The 19,749-nt window shown below is 39.6% G+C and overlaps 2 protein-coding genes across 2 annotated transcripts; one reads left to right on the top strand and one right to left on the bottom strand.

Annotated features, from left to right (window-relative positions):
* Positions 1-16: 16 nt before the first annotated feature.
* LOC108115502 (SUN domain-containing ossification factor) lies at positions 17-17,038 on the top strand. Its single transcript, XM_017226993.2, is given in 7 exon segments — positions 17-360; positions 424-978; positions 11,835-12,046; positions 12,158-14,136; positions 15,024-15,035; positions 15,037-15,715; positions 15,778-17,038. Coding segments are annotated over 7 exon segments (4,260 nt in total). The 5' UTR covers positions 17-307; the 3' UTR covers positions 16,548-17,038.
* Positions 16,978-19,634, bottom strand: LOC108115503 (eEF1A lysine and N-terminal methyltransferase homolog). Its single transcript, XM_017226995.2, is given in 9 exon segments — positions 16,978-17,480; positions 17,532-17,671; positions 17,723-17,915; positions 17,974-18,238; positions 18,240-18,593; positions 18,655-18,862; positions 18,925-19,161; positions 19,222-19,344; positions 19,453-19,634. Coding segments are annotated over 9 exon segments (2,022 nt in total). The 5' UTR covers positions 19,545-19,634; the 3' UTR covers positions 16,978-17,070.
* Between the last annotated feature and the right edge of the window lie 115 nt (positions 19,635-19,749).

Genomic DNA, 19,749 nt, shown 5'->3' on the forward strand with positions numbered 1-19,749 from the left:
ATAGCACGCCAATCGCTTGGTAAGGCCATCGCCAGTTTTTTGTTGTTTTACGTGCGCGTTGACATTTTTTGCAGCGCTTTTTAATTTATTATTATTATTTAAACTAACTAATTATGGATTTGAATACGTGTTAGTACTTAGAGAATTTTCGGTCGCCGAAAAATCGTTGCCTACTACACCTATGACAAAATAGCTGGCGGGACTACATATATATTTTAGCAAACGTGTGCCTCGCCAGTTTGCAAAAATAGTAAAATAGTCAATTGAGCATTAACCGCGGTTAAGTTAAGTTAAAGGAAGCAAAACGATGCACATGCGACTGCATTTAGTGCGCTTTATGTACATAAATCTACTGCTAAGGTGAGGAATTCAAAAGACTATCTGTATATGGAGTGTTTTCTAAGTGGTTTTTCCGTTTTGCAGCTGCTGTTTCTGGTTGTACGACAATGTGGCAGCTGCAGACGCACAAACACAAAGTAACGATGGCGGTTCAGCCGAGGGACTTACCGATGCTGATCGGAAAACCCACATAAATCCGGAGGAACCGGAGGCGCCACCAAAACCTGAACCCCCGCCCCCGCCACTCCACGAAGGATATGGAGTTCTATTACCCACTCCAGATGGTGGTGAAGTCCCTGTGTTAAACCTTATTACAACATCCTCATCGGAGGAAGAGTCTCAAACTGGCAATTTGCAAAAAGTTGGGGACACGTCAGTGCCCGTGAAAGAACGGCCTTCGTTATCCGCACATTATCGTGCAAATAGCCATAGTGAATATGTTAGTGAATTCGATTTAGCGGCTGATGGTGACGCCTCCTCATCCACCGCCCAAGTGCCAAATAATCAATTAAATTATAATAATCGTAATAGTGCCGGGAAAGTGCATAGTTTTAGTGAATCGCAGCAATTAGAGCAACCAAAGCAACTGGAGGAGGAGAAGCAATCGCCGCAGTTACAACAACCGCAGGCGGAAGAAAGGTGAGTGGTTTATTGATCCTACACTTGCGGTCAGTATAATAGTGGTTATATAAGGATTACGTTGGAAAAAAAAGATGCCATATGATGAAAGAATATTGTTTTGTTGTGCATTTTTGTTTTGTTAGTGGTTTGAAAGTTATCATGTTTTATTTTTATTAATAATAACTAGTTAATGAGCACTTCTTTAAGACCCTCTGTTGTTTGTACACCTTATGCACTTGACTTATGAACCAATGGGTTTTAGCTGATAAGTTAAATTGTGACCCACTGACGTGTGTCCATGGGAAGTATTTCCCGCTGAGGCAATTTCTGTTATCAATACGAAAATATTTTCCAATCGACGTGACTTATTTGCTTGAACTTGAACATAAATCAAACATGAGGGCTACAACAAAAGACAATTTAATTTATTTTTCCGAAGTCCGGAGAAAGAAACTACAGAAAAAGACATAAAAGATAGCAAAACGTTCTATTCCAATCTGCCATTTTCCTTTTCAGCATTCTTAAAAGACTGGATTTTAAATTCTGAAAAACAAAGAAAGAAAAAATTTATTTTGGTGTCCGTCAGCACTTTTTGCATTGCGAAATTGAATACCCAACAAATGTATACAATTTTTTCTATGGATTACTAGCCTTAAATTCTACTAATTTTGCGTAAATTACATCTTAGTAATGTTTTATTTATTTTGTCCAAGAAAAAAGATTAGGATCCCAAGCATTTGCCATCTTCCTATAACTCGTGTTGTTATCAGCTGTATTAAAGCTATTCGCTTCTTATTATTATATAGGGGTTCTTCTGTTTCTGTTTCCTGACTAACCTTATCAGTACTCTGGGCTTGTTGTTGGCACGTCTTGAATTCGTAGGCACGACTTTGTTCACATGCTGCAGCCCATCAACATCTGGGTGAGATCAAAGACGCCTTTCACTCATTTGCTCGCTGGCAAGGTCATCGTTGAATGTTTTGCTGGCGGTTTGCTTTTGTTACCTATAAATAGAACTGTCCAATAATATGATTATCGATGGGCTATATGATACTATTTAAGTCATAGTCATTTGTGATTATATTGAATTTTTCTCAGGCTTTTTCCCGAGTTCTGTTTACCTACTTGCACGCGACGGTGCCACGTCGTTAATCTTTGTGACTGGTTGCAAATGCACTTACAATTGTTGATAATTGTTTTGCTTTTACGCTCGTACGCTGCATATAGTATAGTACTATATATATAGTATACAAACCACATTCATTTGTTTACGTTTCCATTGATAGAGTCTTACCCCCACAACTTAATATTGATTAAGTGCAGTAATTGCCAGTTGCTACGTAACTGAGGTTTATTTATAGAACTTTGCTGGTGTCATTAAGTAATCTTATCTAGTTCTGGATTTTATCGGTTTAGTTTTATTTTATGTGCATCCTCATCGTTCGATGGGTCAATATGAACTTGACTTTGAAAGGTGCTAATCGTTTTTTGTTTATTTGCGTAATTATTTAGGGGTGATGACTTGATTACTGATCACGTCTTGAAATCTTTTCCTTAATATATTTTTAGTACTATAGAAAAACTATTGTAGTTTAAAGTCTTAAATTAATCATAATTAAGTGATGCTTAAATATATTTTGATTAATTTAATCCTCCCAATTTCTAGAAATTCCTTTCGCCAATTTAAATGCACACATATATAGCCCTGGGTTTATTAGGCTTTAGCAGTTAAACCGACATGTGGTAAAATATTTTAAATAATAACTCATACGCGTCCATTTCGTAACCGGGGGCCAAACTATATGTGAATTATATACGAAACTGTCTCTGTCCAGACGTGATCGCCCAGTGTCCGTACCCCGAACCCAACGCCATTTCCATACCGATTCCAATCCAGCGCAGTTTGCAGCTTCCAACTCCAACTCCGGCGATCACCCACGCGTTGTCTTGTCACAATGCCTTTTGCCGGTAATTTGCTTTACAGTTTTTCAATTTATTTTCCCCCTCCGTGAGTGTACTTTCTAAATGCCTCCTCCGTCAGTCAGTCTGGGCCTATCTATTGGTGGCCGGCCATTTCATTCATCCCAAAAAAGTTGAAAAAATTCGAAGCTACGGTTTACGACGGCACTGTGGGTGTCACAAGTGGCTATGAAAATATTAGATAAAACGAAAAGGAACCTGTTTGTTTTTTAGACTTCAATATACCTTATATTGAGTTACTGATCCTAAAACTTAATTTCCTTTATTAAGTCAAGGAACGCTTTTATCAAACCGATTACTTGGAGGCCTTACTGATCCTAAATCATATATATTCAGTTTAAAATATGTGAGACTTTAAGTTAAATTAACAATTCCTACGATAGTCTTTTACGGATCTTTAATTTTATGGTCCCAAACTACTATTAACACTTCGCCTTTACGAGGTATCAAGTCGCCAGCTTTAATTTGCAGATCCTTTAAAGGCTCCGTTCGACATATTACCATATCGTTTGCGACTTGATTTTTAGTGCGCTGCTTTATCGAGGGTGGTAAAAGTGTTAAATGGGATCGAATCATAGCTGGCTTCGATTTGATGTCATGTTTGTGTCTGTCTGGCCCCGTAAATGGCTTTATCAGTACGAAATTTACTTTCATTTTTTGCATTTTCCTCAGACAATTTTCGCCAAAGCCTCCTGACTGACATAAATAAATTTTTTTTTCGAAGCCGAGTTGGTAGCACGCAGTCAACAGAATCAAAATCCATTTTCGGCCTTCCAGTCATTTCACACATTTGCTGTTAGAGACTGTATATATATGTAGTAATAGGAGTTTGTGTATAGTATCTGGCAGGTGATCGGCGAGCGAATCTTTCTCTGGTCGGGGAATTACTTTCACTTTCGATGCAAAGGACTCTCTAAAGAGATTTTACAATTTGGGCTTTCAAATGCATCATGATCTTGTTTATCGTAATCAAACTTGGCAAAAAGCCATTATCATGTGTGTACATAAAACAAAGCCCAGTTGGACAGGGGAAAAATGTATATATTATAAGGTATTATATTTATCTTGTTTTTAAATTTTAAAAATTTTCTACAAATATAATAATCACATTGCATGAATATTTTAATGCTTAAAATTATTTGTTTATTCTTAAGAATACCTTCTCAAAAGGAATTACATTCCAATCACCATTGATTTAAATAAAGTATTAAAAATATGATTTTAGATTTATATGATCCCCTGATCCTTTTTTTCGGTGTATCCCATGGACATGCCCATAAAATTCACAGATCGTTGACGGCGATCAGTCAATTGGCACTTATGCAAATGTTTCGGATACAGCTCGGGAGGATTAGATTATATATATATATACTAGTGCCGATCTGCTGTCAATGATCGCTCAACGATCGGCACAAACGATCCTCTCCCACGACGGAATGAAATGATCGATCTTATCGCCTCGCCTCAATGTCCGAATACTTAATTGATTGTGAGCGTGCGCCCATTGACTTTCGTCAATCAATTTTGATCGCTGATCGTTGATCGCCAGGTGATCACCGATTACTGATCTCGTCCAACTGCATTGATTAAGCCGCTGTCGTACGCCTTCACCTGTCTTTTTTTCGTCGGCATTCCTCTCGCATTTTTTCTACTATTTTTTCATTCATTTATTTAGGCGCCTCTCTAATGAAAACGGGAAAACAAAAAATAAAGAGAGAGAGAGAGGGTCTGTGAAAAGCCGGTTTCTGCCGGCATTTTTCTCTCATGTCTTTTTGCTCCCCTTGTTTTGGGTCTCTTGCATTTGTTATTTGTTACTGATTATCTGGCGAAAAAGCCGGAGAGGTGGAGAAACAGCGACCAGCAGACATAGACGTAGACGTGTAGACGTTTTGGCATCGTGCGGAGTGAAAAATGGTTGAGACGCGTAGGTGTCCAACTGAGGGTGAAGTGGGTGGAAATGGTAGGGGGTAGGGGGGGAGAGGCAGGGCAGCTGCTGCCGCTACTTTGAGTTATTATACACTTTTTGTTGTTAAACAAATTAATACGAAATTCTTCAGTGGAAACTGAGTAAACTGTGTGTATGGTTGCACTTTTGATGGAGGCTTATTGAGTTGTGGAAGATTTTTTTTAGAGAAATATTCCAGTGAGTGGGATGTTAGATATTTCGGATTCCTTAATAATTGAGTTATGGAAATGGAATTGACATATTTTGATAATCAAATTATATATAATTTGTGAATAATTTGTTGTATTAGGAAGTATGGATCTCAAATTTGTATTATTTCCTTATTTATTATTTACATAACCCCGACAGTTTCATAGATATAAACATCTATAGTACATTGCAATAAACATGCTATGTAAAATGCATAAAACACAAGCACTATCTTAACTACCGATCGAGGATCTTGGCAGCAATCTTAACACAAAGTTCAAATCCTTTACAGTGACCTAAACTCTGAACTGGAATCCACCCTCTGAGGCACCCAGAAGAAAAAATCCCATAAAATCCCCCAGCTGCGATTGCAACTTTCTTTCGCAGCTTAGAGCCCCTCTCCCGATTATGCCCCCACCCCTTCTGCCCCTTGCCACCTACTCATCTGACTGAAGGCTCTGCCAATACTTCAACCACTTAACAACTCGTGTGTGTGCCTAGCGTTTGTTTTGTAGCTACACTGAGAGAACGGGCTAATAGAAAGGGGAGTACATTTTGCAAGCTGTTTTTATGGGAAACTATTTTTCAAATTTTTTACTTTTACTTTCTATTTTGAAATACACTATAAAAATCCTTCTAATATAAAACCATTTAAATGTTATTAACATCTTCTTTTCCTTAGTGCATTGTTTCTGTTATTGTTGCTGCTGCATTTAGTGTTGCATTTGCTGCTGTTATGGCTGATGTTGCTGCTGCTGCTGCTGCTGCTGTTGCCATGGCTCATTGTGTAAGAGCTTTGGGTTCGAAAACACTTTCGCATTACAAGTGTTTATCTTTCAATGGCGTTTCTGCAGCAAGTGCAATAGCAATAGCGATACCAATAACAACAACTGCAATTGCAATTCCAATTGCATCTGCAACATTGGCAGCAACTGAGATGCTGCTGCTGCTGCAGTTGGCATCGTTCAATTCAATTGACACTTTTGGCCCGTGTAACCTTTTTGCTGTGTTGCACAAAAGGAGTCAAAACAAATTGCTAAACACACACGCATCAAAGACAATTGGCGGCACTGTGGCAATGTCTTTCACCCAGGCAAATTTGATTTTATAGACCTTTTTGGTTTTAGCTAGTGCTAGAGTCAGTGCAATCTGTCTGTGCCCACGTTGCAAATTTACGATTAACAATTTCACTTTCCGTTGCACTTGCAATTATGTTTTGGCTAAATATTTGCTCATATTTATTGGCCCGATGTTTCTGGTGTCCCAGCCATCGATCGCTATCTCCTTGCCATAAACTATATAGCCCAGACTCACGGGCACAGTTAAAATTTTTATATTCATATCCATAGCTTTAACATTTGCATGAGGATATATCCCAAGTTTGGGCCTGGCCCACGCTCCATGCTAATGGTCCTGGTTGGCCAACAGATTTAGACATAAACCTGTCATATGGCGGGGCCAAACCCCCAGACCAGCGGGCTTCCTGTGCAAAATGGGACTGGCATCTAGGCATCTCGGCATCTTGGCATCGGTGATCGGGGATCCATTGTGGGGGCTAAAGCCGTTTCCGACACCTTTTGCCACCCAAATGCTGCAGCTGTGCCCCCGGGCAAGGAACACAGAGCAATTCAGCTTACTCAGCCCACCAAAATGCCATGCTTTTGGGAAAACTGACTTACCGAAAAGAAAATCTATTTTCCCCCGCCAGTCGTCTACCTCCTGGTGGGTGGAAAGCCGTGAGCTGTTTGGAAAATGAATATAAAATTTTAAATGACTTTCTTGATCGGTATTTTTCATAGTACCAAATAAGAAACAATTATTTTACACATTTGTATGCTGCCAATTTCAGGTAATCAAAATGACACGAAAGTATTGGAAAGTTATTTGTGTACTTCATAAAAATGAAATGAAATTTTATTTTTTTTAGTGTGAATTTTTAATCTTGAAAAAGTGTAAAATCAATAATAAAAACTTAATAGTTTATTTAATTTTTTTAATGTGGATATACTACTGCAAGTTAAACAAATTTTTTAGATAGAAACTCCATACTTAATGTATATAAGATTGTCTTTTATCAGTCTTTATTGTTAATTTAATTATATTTAGTTGATATGTATGATATAAATATATCGATGTCTGTAATTTCCTAACCTCAATCTAATACTATAATATTTAGGATATCATTTATATAACTTCCTTAAGAAGGTGTCTTTGAAAAATGATCTACTCGCACCTGAGCACATTTGAAGCATTGCCACTTTTAGGGGCTTTCCTTTCTGGCCATCAATTTGGATTTTTTTTTTTTTTTTTTTAAGAGGCTACACTTTTTTTTCGTTGACTGAAAGAGGGGAAGCTGTGCGACAAGTTTGCCGGCAAAATGCAGTCGATGCGAATGCTTCTCAGCTGCAAGTGCAGGTCGGTGCAAGATGATTGTGAGATGTCGATGTCGAGACACTGAGGTAATGCTCTCTTTTCCACTCTCTCCATCATATCTCTCTCTATGGTAGTATGCCTCTTGAAGCTAGAGCTTGTTTGCCCGATACGGCGGCTCTCCGAGATATGGCGGCAAATATATCTGCACACTTGGACCACAATTACCTAGACTCGACTCCGTAATACGTTCAGTTCTCATTTCGATTTCCAGTGGTGCGATCGTGCGCTCCGCTACCTTGCCGGTGGTGCCACCTCATACTCATCCACCCATCGTTGGGCGTTTGAGATCGCGTATCGAAATAGGATCTATTAACTAGTTATCCTTATTATCTATTATCCTTGTTAACGAAAGTATTCGCCCGCGTGTGTGTGTAGATGTGCCTGCAGTGCACTTTTTCACAAAACATTTGATTTATTTTGGAATTGGAATTGTAATTGTCGACACAGAGGGAAAATATAACATTATGGGGCTATATTATATATTGTTTCTTGATTAAATTAATTTATATATTTTATAGATTTTATTATTTACCTTTACATTCGTTTTAAAATTGTCAAAAGCCTTATGTAATTTTATATTTTCTGTTTGTGTCATGAAAAAGAGACTCCTTGAAAGGACTTTCAATAACCCCAACCCAAACCATCAAAAACCACAGCTAAGATCCTCTTAAAATGTATCCTTCTTCTTTATAAATCTATCCATCAAAGCTAGTCTGACCAAATCGATCAAGTAAATATGAATAATAGCTCTTAATTGCGAATATTTCCGCCAACACCTTCTGTTTGTCAAGTGGCAATATTGATTGTGGCTTTGGCTCGGTTAATGTTTGATCTGCCAACCGGATACCCATTAAGCTAAATTGCCACCAAATGTTTATAATTTAGTTTGTTCATCAAATCACTATTTGTAGCCACTCTAAGTTGTGCAAATTTCGACCGTAGAGCAAATATAAGTCGTTAAGTTTGTGAGGAACAAATACTAGATGCTTGATCTATAATAATTGTAAATGGGTAAAGCACATTCCTTCTAGAAACTATGTTGCTGTGATTTTCAGCGATATTTTATGTGCGTGAGGAGGCGTTTCAATATTGTTCGAGAATATTAAAATTATTTCAACCCATAACTTTTGGTAACAGGCGAGACATATACATAGATTTATATGGTAAAAACTACAATCATAATTATGATTAATTTTCAGTTTTTATAGTTTTGTTTTGGTTAAACTTCAAATCGTTGCCTTTCTGGGTTAACCTGCAGACGTATGTTTGAAATTAAAGTTAATAATTGGCTTTTTTGAGTTCTTAATAGTGGAACGTGTTTGCTATTTCGAATAAGTAATTATTTAGTAATTAATATGTTAAATATTACCACTGCTGTTTCTCATAATATTGAAATTTTGATGAAGAAATATTTAAGGAGAGTTTCGATTTAGTTGCTACACCTATGAAATATTTTCACTTTTCGCACTCCTCACAAAAAAACTGTAGCAATTTTCACATCGTTGCTGGAATATGTTGCATATATTAATTTATTCAAAATTCAGCCAAAAAGAAAAGCCAGAAATTCCTGACAAACGTGTAGACAAGTTGGCTAAAATACAAAAAGCGAGAAAAAAAAATTCAAGAAAAACGCAACTGCCGGAACGGCCAGGTTAACCCAAAATGCCTTACATGGCTTTGACTTACTGCCCAGGCAGACAGTTTGAATACTTTACTTTGCCTTGTTGTTCAGGCAAGTCATAAATATATATACATATATTCATAGCCAGCTGGGGAGTTTTCCTTCTTGGGACCTGGAAATTTTCGGAGGATTGTGGGCGTTGTTGACACGTCTCACGGCACAGGCCAATAATTATTATAGAATACTTGTACTTTGGTTATAAGAGGTGAATTAACATATGTTGGCCAGGCTCGAATGTAAAGTTTCTCGCCACCTTTCAAACTAGCGAATTGGACACATTTAACACATTTGATACACATTTCCTTTTTGAAGTTGAGGGAAAGAGGAACTAACAGTTGCAAATTTTGGTTAATTAGCTTGGGACCTTTAAATGAAAAGAGCTAAGTAAACCGCTTCAACGATAGACACACTCTCTTGTTTATTATGTAATAAAAATGCATACAAATGTGCGCTAATTGTTGCATGTCGCCCCTCGAAAGGCCCTTTTTTCTTACATTTTTTTTTATTTATTTTGTGAACCACTTTGTTTCGTGACGCTTTGAGCGGTTTGAGGTGGGCCAAGTCCACTCAAAAGTTTGATTTTTTCTTTGTCGCGGCTGTCATCTCAAGTTTCCGGTTCGTAGGACTGAAGATGAGATGTGGCTGGTATCTGTAAAAATGTAAAAAGTTTGGATTTTGATTAAAATAAAGAGAAAAATTCGTATCTCATTAATAAATCCCTTTTGATTTATATTTCTAAAGCTATTTACGAGTAGTAAACATTATAAATAATTGTACAGCTCAACAATTTTTATTTGCTTAGGTCAGTTACTTACATTTCAATTGCATTTGTATTTGTTTTCATTGCTCGAGACAGCAACTTTTGATTATGTCAAAAGCGCGTTGAAATTGTTGAAATTATTTTCTGTTTACTCAAGTTCGTGTTTATTTTTGTTTTTGGTCATAATACTTGTTGTTGCTCACTTTGCGGTGATTGATGAGCAAAGCTATTTATTTTTATTTTGGTTTTTAAAATGTATTAGTAACTAACTGGATCATTGAAAAAAGTTAAATGTAGGGAAGCAGAAAATTAACAGCATAAATGGGTTAAAATGGTAGTTTTGATATTACCTTAAAAATGGCTCTGTAAGTTTAACAACCTTAATAGCAGTTACCATCTGAACTACATAAAGAAACAGACTTGGCAAACACTATTTATTTTGTTATATAAACATATTCGCATTTAATTCTTATGACGGAAATGGGGAAAACCTGAAGGAAAGAGCGAAAGTAATCTGATTGCGACTTAATCTCGTGCATAAAGAAGCAGGAAATCCACTTTTCTATATGTAACAATAAAGCCGCAGCCATGACATAATATATGCCTACAATACTATATACTATATGCACACGAGAAAACGCATTTAAAAGAATTTATTCAGAGAGTCGCAATTAATTGTACGAATTGTTGAAAGCGGTCAGTGACCAAGAAATGCCTTGCAATAATGAATATATATATCTTTTTGGCTATATCCACCAAAAATAATTGGTCTTATCGCGTTCTCAACTTGACATAATTTGATCAATTTATTTATAAACTGCCAACGCCCCCGCCCGCAATATTTGTTTTTAAATCGTCTTTTTGACACAATTTCTAGTTTCACGCATATTTCCTTGAATGGCATATATAATGTATCTTATAGTATATTTTCAGTCTGCCTAATTAGTTTTATGGCTTTTACATAAAGATCTGTCAGATATATTTTTGACACAAGCTTCTTAAAATCATCTTTAAAATTGCAAAAATGCAATGCAATATATATATTTGCAAAGCTCTGGCTACCAAAAATGACAAAGTTGGGAAATAATTTTTCTATTTATACATCTTGTTGTTTTAAAATTGTTATGATTCTGAGATTTGAAAACCACTTGATCTGTGTTTTCCCCAGAATTATTTAAATAAGTTCATGACGACTAATAAATATGCGATTATTATCACGACTGCTACTCAAATGTGGATCATGAAACTCTCTGAGTGATGTCTGGTTTTTTTCACCTCTCTATCTGAAGCTCCCCCTCACAGTATTTCACAGCTGTTGCCAGTTCGCTCATACGAAAAAAAAAATAAAATAAGAAACAAAACGTTTTCGTTGTGAGTTCGAATATTTGTTTCCATATTTACATACCTTGCACCTCCGTCAGTCGAGTATAATGGCTTGCTCCAGATATTTACCTCTCGGCAATCAGCTGGATAAGATTCCAACGTGGCTTTTAGCACTGAGTTAACTCTTTTTTTCACGAATATGATTTCGAATCTGTAGCAGGGTCACAGCTGTGGTGGTGTTTGATCAACTAATACTTAAAAATAAATTTAATTGAATTATCATCCGGATTAGAGAACCAAAAAATTGAATGTAAGCAAAATGCTGCTACAATTCGTTATGAAGTTCATTTGTTGTGAGTTGAAAAAACTGAAAACAAACCTGACCATGTTTCTAATATTCTTCTGGATTATATGGTTCTCCCAAATAATAGCCATATCAACGGTGTTCATGAGGTGGGATATGAACCTTAATTATTATTAATAACTCTTTAAAATTTGTATAAGTTTTATATGCAGATATTAATTTCACAATTTTTTATTAGCTTTCCAGAGATCATTACGGAGCTGCCAACTGTTACTATTACAGAGCTACCTCTGGATCGGTTGAAGAACCGCCTGGAATCGATTATATTGGATGATTCCCAGGTTACAGCGGGCAACCAAAGCGAGGAGGAGCAACATCAAGAGCAGGCACCTCGCCAAGATCAGCCCAAGAAACTGTATGAGGCTGACAAGGAGGAAGTGCCTCAAAAGGGTAAGAAATTTAAAACAAATTTGAGATTTTATGAAGGTTTCAAATGACTTATCTTACTATAAAATCTTTTTATATTTAATAATATACTTACATAAAATATATCATTTTCAGATGAGCAAATGCCGAAGATAAACGATCCTGGAGGAGGCATCGAACTAGATGGTTTAGCAGCAACACAGCAAGCTACGCCAGTGGGGGAAGGCAATGAGACTAGTGAGGAATTGCCGACTGCAGCAGGATCCTCTGGATCATCTGCATCCAATGACACAGAGGCCACGGCCAATCTGACAAATGCCAACGAGGAGGTACCCATGCCGGTGTTCTCCGAGTGGGCACAAAAGCAAATGGAAGCTGAGGCTAGCCGAGAGCAGGCCATGGAGCTAGAACAGCAGGTGGTAAATAACTCCGCCCAACGGAGGAACAATACGGGATCATCGAGTGGAAAGCCGCCGACGCTGATGGTTCGCTCGAAAAACTATGCCTCGCCGGATTGCGGAGCCAAGATCATTGCACATAATTCGGGGTCCAAGAATACGGAGGCCGTGCTCACCCAATCCACCGATGAGTACATGCTAAGTATTTGCGAAAGTCGAATTTGGTTCGTCGTGGAGCTATGTGAGGCCATTCAGGCACAAAAGGTGGACGTTGCAAACTATGAGCTCTTCAGTTCGTCACCGAAAAACTTTACGGTATCCGTTTCGAAGAGATTTCCCACTCGGGATTGGAGTAACGTAGGACGTTTTGCGGCGGAGGACAAGCGAACAATTCAGACCTTTGACCTGCATCCACATTTGTTTGGAAAATTCGTGCGCGTTGAGATCACTTCGCACTATTCCAATGAGCACTTTTGTCCACTTTCGTTGTTCCGCGTTTCTGGTACCTCTGAGTATGAGGCTTTTGAAACAGAAATCCGACCGAGCGATGATCTGGACGATTTCTACGATGACTATGGAGCTCAAGAACAGAAAGCAGCCGTGGGCAGTGGCGGTAACATCTTCCAAAGCGCCTCGGACGCTGTTATGCAGATAGTTAAGAAGGCAGCCGAGGTGCTGGTGAAACCCACTAAGGCTCTGAAGTGGTCAGCGGAGTCGTTGCTCTGCCAAACGCCTGCCTTTGAAGCTTACAGCTGCAGCAACTGCAATAGCACTCTGGTGGAGAGGATTAACAGCCTTCTATCCTGCCAATTTCAGCAACTACAAGGACTGCTTAGTCTCTCTCGCTTACGGTCAGATCTTCTGCAAAGTCGCGTTTGCCAGGAAGATTTCGGCATACGGCTGACGGGCTCGAATTTCTCCAGTAAAATGGGCAAGGAGCAGAGCTATTTCCTAAGCATGTTGCCAACGGAGCATATTGGAGCCATGTGTAAACTGATCCAGGCTGAGCAAAATGTAACCGATCAACAGCAAACGAAGACGCCAGCGATGAAGAGGCAGGTTAGCTCACCAGAGCAACTGCAGGATAATGCCACAGCAACGGGAGTTCGTCAAGATTGTGAGAACATCGAAGGCAGTCGAAAAAAGGAAACTCTTGTGAAGGAACCTCCAACACCCAGTTTGGAGGTTGTGGTGCCTGAATCCAGCCAAGAAGTGCCTTCAATGGAAGACCAGTCATCAACTTCCAGCGAATCGGTCTCCACTACAAACTCCACGCCCGCGGATGTGAATATATTCAATGTGCCAGCAGATTCCGAAGAAGTGGTGGTGCCCAAAGTGCAGCTCCCTCAAGAGCCAACACTACCAACCACTTTGGAACCCAGCGATATAGAGACCTCTACCAACGCTCCAGCTACCAATGTGCCTCCGACCTCCAGTGAAACTTCGGCCAATGGAGATTTAACCATTGAGGATGGAAATCCGGCCAACTGGGAAAGCATTGACAATCTACTGACCACCACGGTGGCCTCGATAACTGCCGGCGGTGGAGCAGCTGCCGCAGCAGCGGCTGTAGTGAACGGAAACGGCAATCTGGGTGTGGCAGGCGTAGCCGGAGCAGGAGGAACAGCCACGGGATCTGGTGTGAATCTGCAGCAAAAGTTGACGAATGGCGCCCAATCGGAGAGTGTGTTCATCATGCTTTCCAACCGAATAAAGGTGAGTGTTATAGCTCCTTCTTTTCAAGTGGGTTTCCGCCCATTCATGTGCGTCATCAGTTGGCGTGGCAAAAAAAAAAATAACAAATAAACAAACAAACAAACTAGAAACTAGCTAGGCAACCACCCACACAGGATGAGGTGGGGAGCAGGAGAAGCCTTCGCAGTGGCAGGAAGACAAAAGCAAAATTATTCACTAGCAAGGAGTCCGTGTTATTATGTTTGAAACCGGGTGTGAAGATAATTATTCATCAAAGGGAAGGAATTTCATATAAAGGGTTTCTTACTATCAAAGCACTACTTGGAATACACTTAAAACAGAACCTTGTAACATGTTATGAAACTTCATTATAAATTAAATATATAAACTACATTATTTTAAATAACAGAGTTACGATCCCCAGAAATACTTAAATCATAACTAACTTTCCAAGCCAATTTTAGGATAGCCCATATTCGACTCTCCCAAATTAGTTTTGTTGACTTGTTTATAGTCAACTTGCGTGCTGGCTGCTCATTACAAGCGGCAGCCACTTCCCGTTTTGGACTCCGCCCAAGGACCGAAAGGTGGTTCATCCTTGTAACAGTTCTGCTAGCCAATTCGCTACCTTGCCGACCGACGTCATCAATATACATATGCGAAACCATTCAAAACCATACCAAAGCGACACTGAAAGAAAGTCACACTCTGTGATAATGAGATATCTTTGATAAAACGTTTTAAAAGTTAATATTTTTTGGCTAAAATATTTTCTATATAATATAATTCGTACTGACATTTAGATTAATTAGTTAATTAGTTGGCTAGTATCACCGATTTTTCTCTGTGTTCCTCCCACAACATTTTCTAACCTCTGGCGTTTGTGCGACGCTTTTTGTCTTCCACAGGCGCTCGAACGGAAACATGTCGTTGTCTGGACAGTACCTGGAGGAGCTATCGAGACGCTACAAAAAACAGGTGGAGGAACTGCAGCAAACACTGACGCAACAGACACTCACGGTGCGGCAGTTGGAGGATCAGAGCCGGCGGTATGTGGAGCAGGAGCAGTTGTACCAGCAGCAAAGCGCAGAACTAGCCGGTGAGGTGAGAGCACTGTCGTACCAGGTTCAGGCCTGCATCCTGGTCATAATCATTGTGGGAACCTGCATCTTTCTGATGCTAGTCCTTGGCACTGTCTACTATCGCAAGCTGCGTCGCCAGCAGCAGCAGTTGCTTAAAAAGAATCAACCGGGAAATCCACCTGTGGCTACCAAACCCAAGCTCGACCGACGTAAATCCTACGAACAGATGCCGAATCAAACCACTCCCAAGCAACGGCGTCCCAGTGAGGAGGCCATGCTCATTCTGAAGGAGTGCGGGGACAACGTCTTGCATGAGCAGGATTCTACGAACAGGCAGCGCAAGATTTCCGTTTGTTATGGCAGCAACAATAACATAGCAGCCAATATGATAAATGCTACCACAAATGGTGGCCGGAGTTCCCTACACAGACGCAAGGGAGCCAAGCACTCCTGGCACAGCAGTATGGACACCACGGAGACATCCTGTGGCGAGCAAACAGACAAGTTCTTTGATGTGGGTAAGTACAGCATGGAAAAACCTCCATTTGAACAAAATATTAACCTGTAATCACCATTCCAGACACCCTCAAGAGCATTAAACAAAGCTCCGGCAAGGCGAGCAAAAAGAAATCCCAGCAGCAACAGCACATACTAGCTCTTAAACGACAGGAATCTGCGCCAGCTAGCTTCCCGCAGGATCAGTTAACCGAAGAACTGGCGACACAGAGCGACTTTGATGAAAGCCTAATGCTGGACAACGATGATCTGCCCAACTTTATACCCACCAGTGACTTGGCCTACAATGAGTTTATGCCCGAAGGACCCTCCGGCTACCAGATACTGGACACAGTAGACGGAAAGACCAGCAAAGAGCAGGGAACAAAGAAATCGCGACGCCTATCCTCGCCAGCATTCTTCAAGTCGCCATTTAGCAAGAGCAAAAACAAGGGCTACAGTTTCAATGGGATCAAAAACAGTCACTCCGTACACGAGCCCACGTCCTGGGAGTGGTACCGCCTTAAGCGAAACGAGAAGCACCAGCAGCAACAGCAGGCGAAGCTGGCCAGCAAGAGCATGCCCAGCACCAGTTTAGACAGCTCATCACTGTCGGAGGTTAATTTTCCGCTTAGTTCTAACACCGCCACGCAAAATTCTTTCCGGATATTGGGGGAGGCCATTCTGTCCTCCGGGGAAGGACGCATCACCCCGAACGGGAATGGCAATGCAACGTCCGGTGGCATGGCAAGCAGCAGTAGTGGAAGTGGTAGTGGTGGCAGCACCACATCATCAACTACCAAGAAAAAACAGCGAGCCCTTAATAACCTATTTCGCAAGGCTTTTGATTTTTAAGTAGAGCCCAGTGTTTCGACTTAGTTAACATTTTTACATCAGCGCATATTCTTATATATTCGGATAGAACCTTTTGGGTTCGCCATTCGAAAAATTGTTTGTACAAACGAATTGTTATTTTTTTATAGATTTTGAAGAGGCGTTGAGAGATGAAGAAGAATAAAGTGTGAGTTCCTTTTGAGTTGCAGTGAAATGCAAATGACTGTTAAGCGAAAAACAACAAATTTAAGTATAGTACTTATATATATTTTGTAGTATGCTTGATTGCATAGCTTAAACCAGCCTAGATTAATTGTATACGTATATTCCAAGCCTCGTCATTCTTGCTATATTCCCCAATCCCAAGATTATGTACTCTAAGTGATGAACGAACATTTGCAAATTATTGCCACACATTTAGTTTGTTATACTTAGCAATTTCTACATAAAATTAGTTTAGTTTAGTCTTTATTTATAAATAAATACAATTAACATTTATTTAAAAACGTAAATGGTCTTTGCTAATGATTCTCCTACACAACGATCAAATTTTCAACTCGCTAAGGAACTCTGCTACCTCAAGGGCATCCTCGCTGGCCAATTTTGTTTCTTTGACGGCATTATTCAATCCTCGGCCAGCGGTGCCCAAATTCCTTTTCCACTGTTCGACAGTTTTGTACTTTTCATCGTTGGCACAGTATATAATCTCGTTGATGTCTTCGTCTAACTTATAGCTACACATAGCCGGAAACACCTTATGAAGATTATCAAGTGCTTGAGTTCGAAGGCTTTCATCGCGGCATACAAGATTGAGCATAAAAAGGCCTTTCGGTCCGATGATCTCCTTAATGTGCTCCAGGATTTTGTTGGCCAGGAAGCTTTGTGGTGGACAACTCATACCCAGACTTAGATCCTTGCTGTCCACATCGAATAATACGGCATCGAAGTGGATATCTATGATGGAAGATTTATTAATATAATGTTAAATTTAATATAGCCTACTACCTTCACTGCAACAGCGTGCCACGAAATCCAGTCCATCATCGATAACCACATGAAATCGTTTGTCCTGCTTGAGCTCGAAATATTGCTCAGCGACCTCCAGCATAATAGGATCGATTTCCACAGCCGTAATTCTAGCTTGACTGAAAGATTCGATTAGTACAATTTCCTTAATAAATTGCATATAAACCTACGGCATGGCGGCATGAAGAAAGCTGCAGAGACCACCGCCACCCAAGCCGATAACTAGAATATCTTTTTCAACATCCTTTTTGGGATTCTGTAATGTGATTGCCAGTTGGACACCCACGGACATGTACAAATGATGCTGACAGGCTAAGTAGCCAAAGTCGATCTTTCTACGATCCTTTTTGCCTTTTATTTTAACTAAAACAATTTAAAGCATTAATAAAAATCTCACTTTTTTTAATGTAAATGTACTTACTTGTTTTGACCAATGCTTCTGACTGCACGACAAACTGATTGCTTAGGAATATAAGACGTCGTAGGGTTTTGCCATTGGCCTCGACTTCTTCGATGCGGAAATCTCCTGATATTTTCGAGAACCCACAAATGAGAGTCTCTCTCTTACCCACATCAGAGCCAAGAGAAAGATATGGTATCTGCTCACTGAGTCCAGCCGGCGATATGTTCTTTATGCTATCAGCCAACTCTGATTTAACTTCGTCTAAGGTATTGTAAATCTGATCCTCGATGAAGGGTAACCACAGCCAATCGCTGGAAGTTGGCGGAGTCCTGGAGCTTTTTCCGCCCAGTGGGGGTGGCAAAAAGCCACTCCACCTCTCTTCCCTGAGGCACAATAAACGCCGCATATTTTCCCATACCTCGGGCTGGAGGCTTATCCAATATGTAGATGGTATACCGAGGAGTTTGTTCTGTGGGACGGTGTAGATCCATAACAACCTCGTTGTGACCAGCTATATTTGATCTGGCCAAGCCGTTGCAAATCAAAGCGGCTTTTTGTACAGAGGAAACTGCATTATTCAGCTCGGAAATTGTAGTGAATCTCTGCATCTTATCATTGCCAAAACCAAATTCGAGAATCTGGGAATATATGTTCATTTGAAAAAAAATTATCGATTTCCTTCTTTAGGAGTCTACTTACAGGCATCGGAAGACTCTTAAACTTGGTGGCAACAACTACAAAAACTGGAAGTGTCAAGGCATCGTCGGCATTCTTTTCCTTGTTGGCCTGTTCCACTCCCAAGCAGTGCACAATTCTCAACATGCAATTGTGTTTGGGCAGGAAATCCAGCAGGAAGTTGAGGATGTGCTCTTGTAGTAGAGAAATACCCACATAACGACCACCATTGCTAAAATATAAAAAAGGGATTAAATAGAATATTTAATATTTTAGATAATTTATATAACACACCGCATGGTCCTGAGTATTTCCTTGAAATAGTTCTCCACCACCAGTATCGTTTCGGGGGCATCATCAGCAAACAGAGCATCCAGAGTTCCCTTGTCCAAAGCCACCGAGAAGCTTTCATCTGGGAAACTCATGGCTGTGGCATCCATTTGGAGGAATTTCATATCAGGACGGGTTTTGGCATTAAGTTCTAACATTTTCTTCACAGCGATGGGTGAAATATCAATGTTTGTGATTTCCCTGAAAAAATGTAAACATTTAATATGGGTTTTTCAGAGGATAATAATAAGAAATACTTACCGAAATCCCGAATCGTACATATCCATACTCAGTTTGGAGTTACCGCATCCTAGCATCAGGACTTTATCTGACGGCTTTATATATTTGTGAATCTGATCGCACAACTCCAGATATTCGCCATACCTTAAATATGTATATATATATCACATTAATTTAAGTATTCCATTAGTAAAAACACATGTTGCATGATTTATTCCCAGGAGTCTCAAGAATGTATAACCCTTAACATACCACTCAAATGCCTTTTCACCTCGCTTTTTGAAGAACTCGTTCCAGTAATCCGTCTGCGCGAATTCCTCTCGTGTTTTGGGTAGTAAATTCATTATTTTTATAACAATAAAAAGGATGTCAAAATAAACAATAAGCGGCAAAATGTAATTGTTTATAGCATTGCCATTCAAACTGATTGGCACTCAAAAGTGTGACCGATGAAAAGGAATATCGGTAAATAAATTCTAGAAATCTTTACAATGATTCACTATATGAAATATGACACGTATTTTACGATTATACTCAAATATATTAAAT

The sequence above is a fragment of the Drosophila eugracilis genome, unplaced genomic scaffold (genome assembly GCF_018153835.1).
Source record: "Drosophila eugracilis isolate 14026-0451.02 unplaced genomic scaffold, ASM1815383v1 contig_1197, whole genome shotgun sequence".
Classification (NCBI taxonomy): domain Eukaryota; kingdom Metazoa; phylum Arthropoda; class Insecta; order Diptera; family Drosophilidae; genus Drosophila; species Drosophila eugracilis.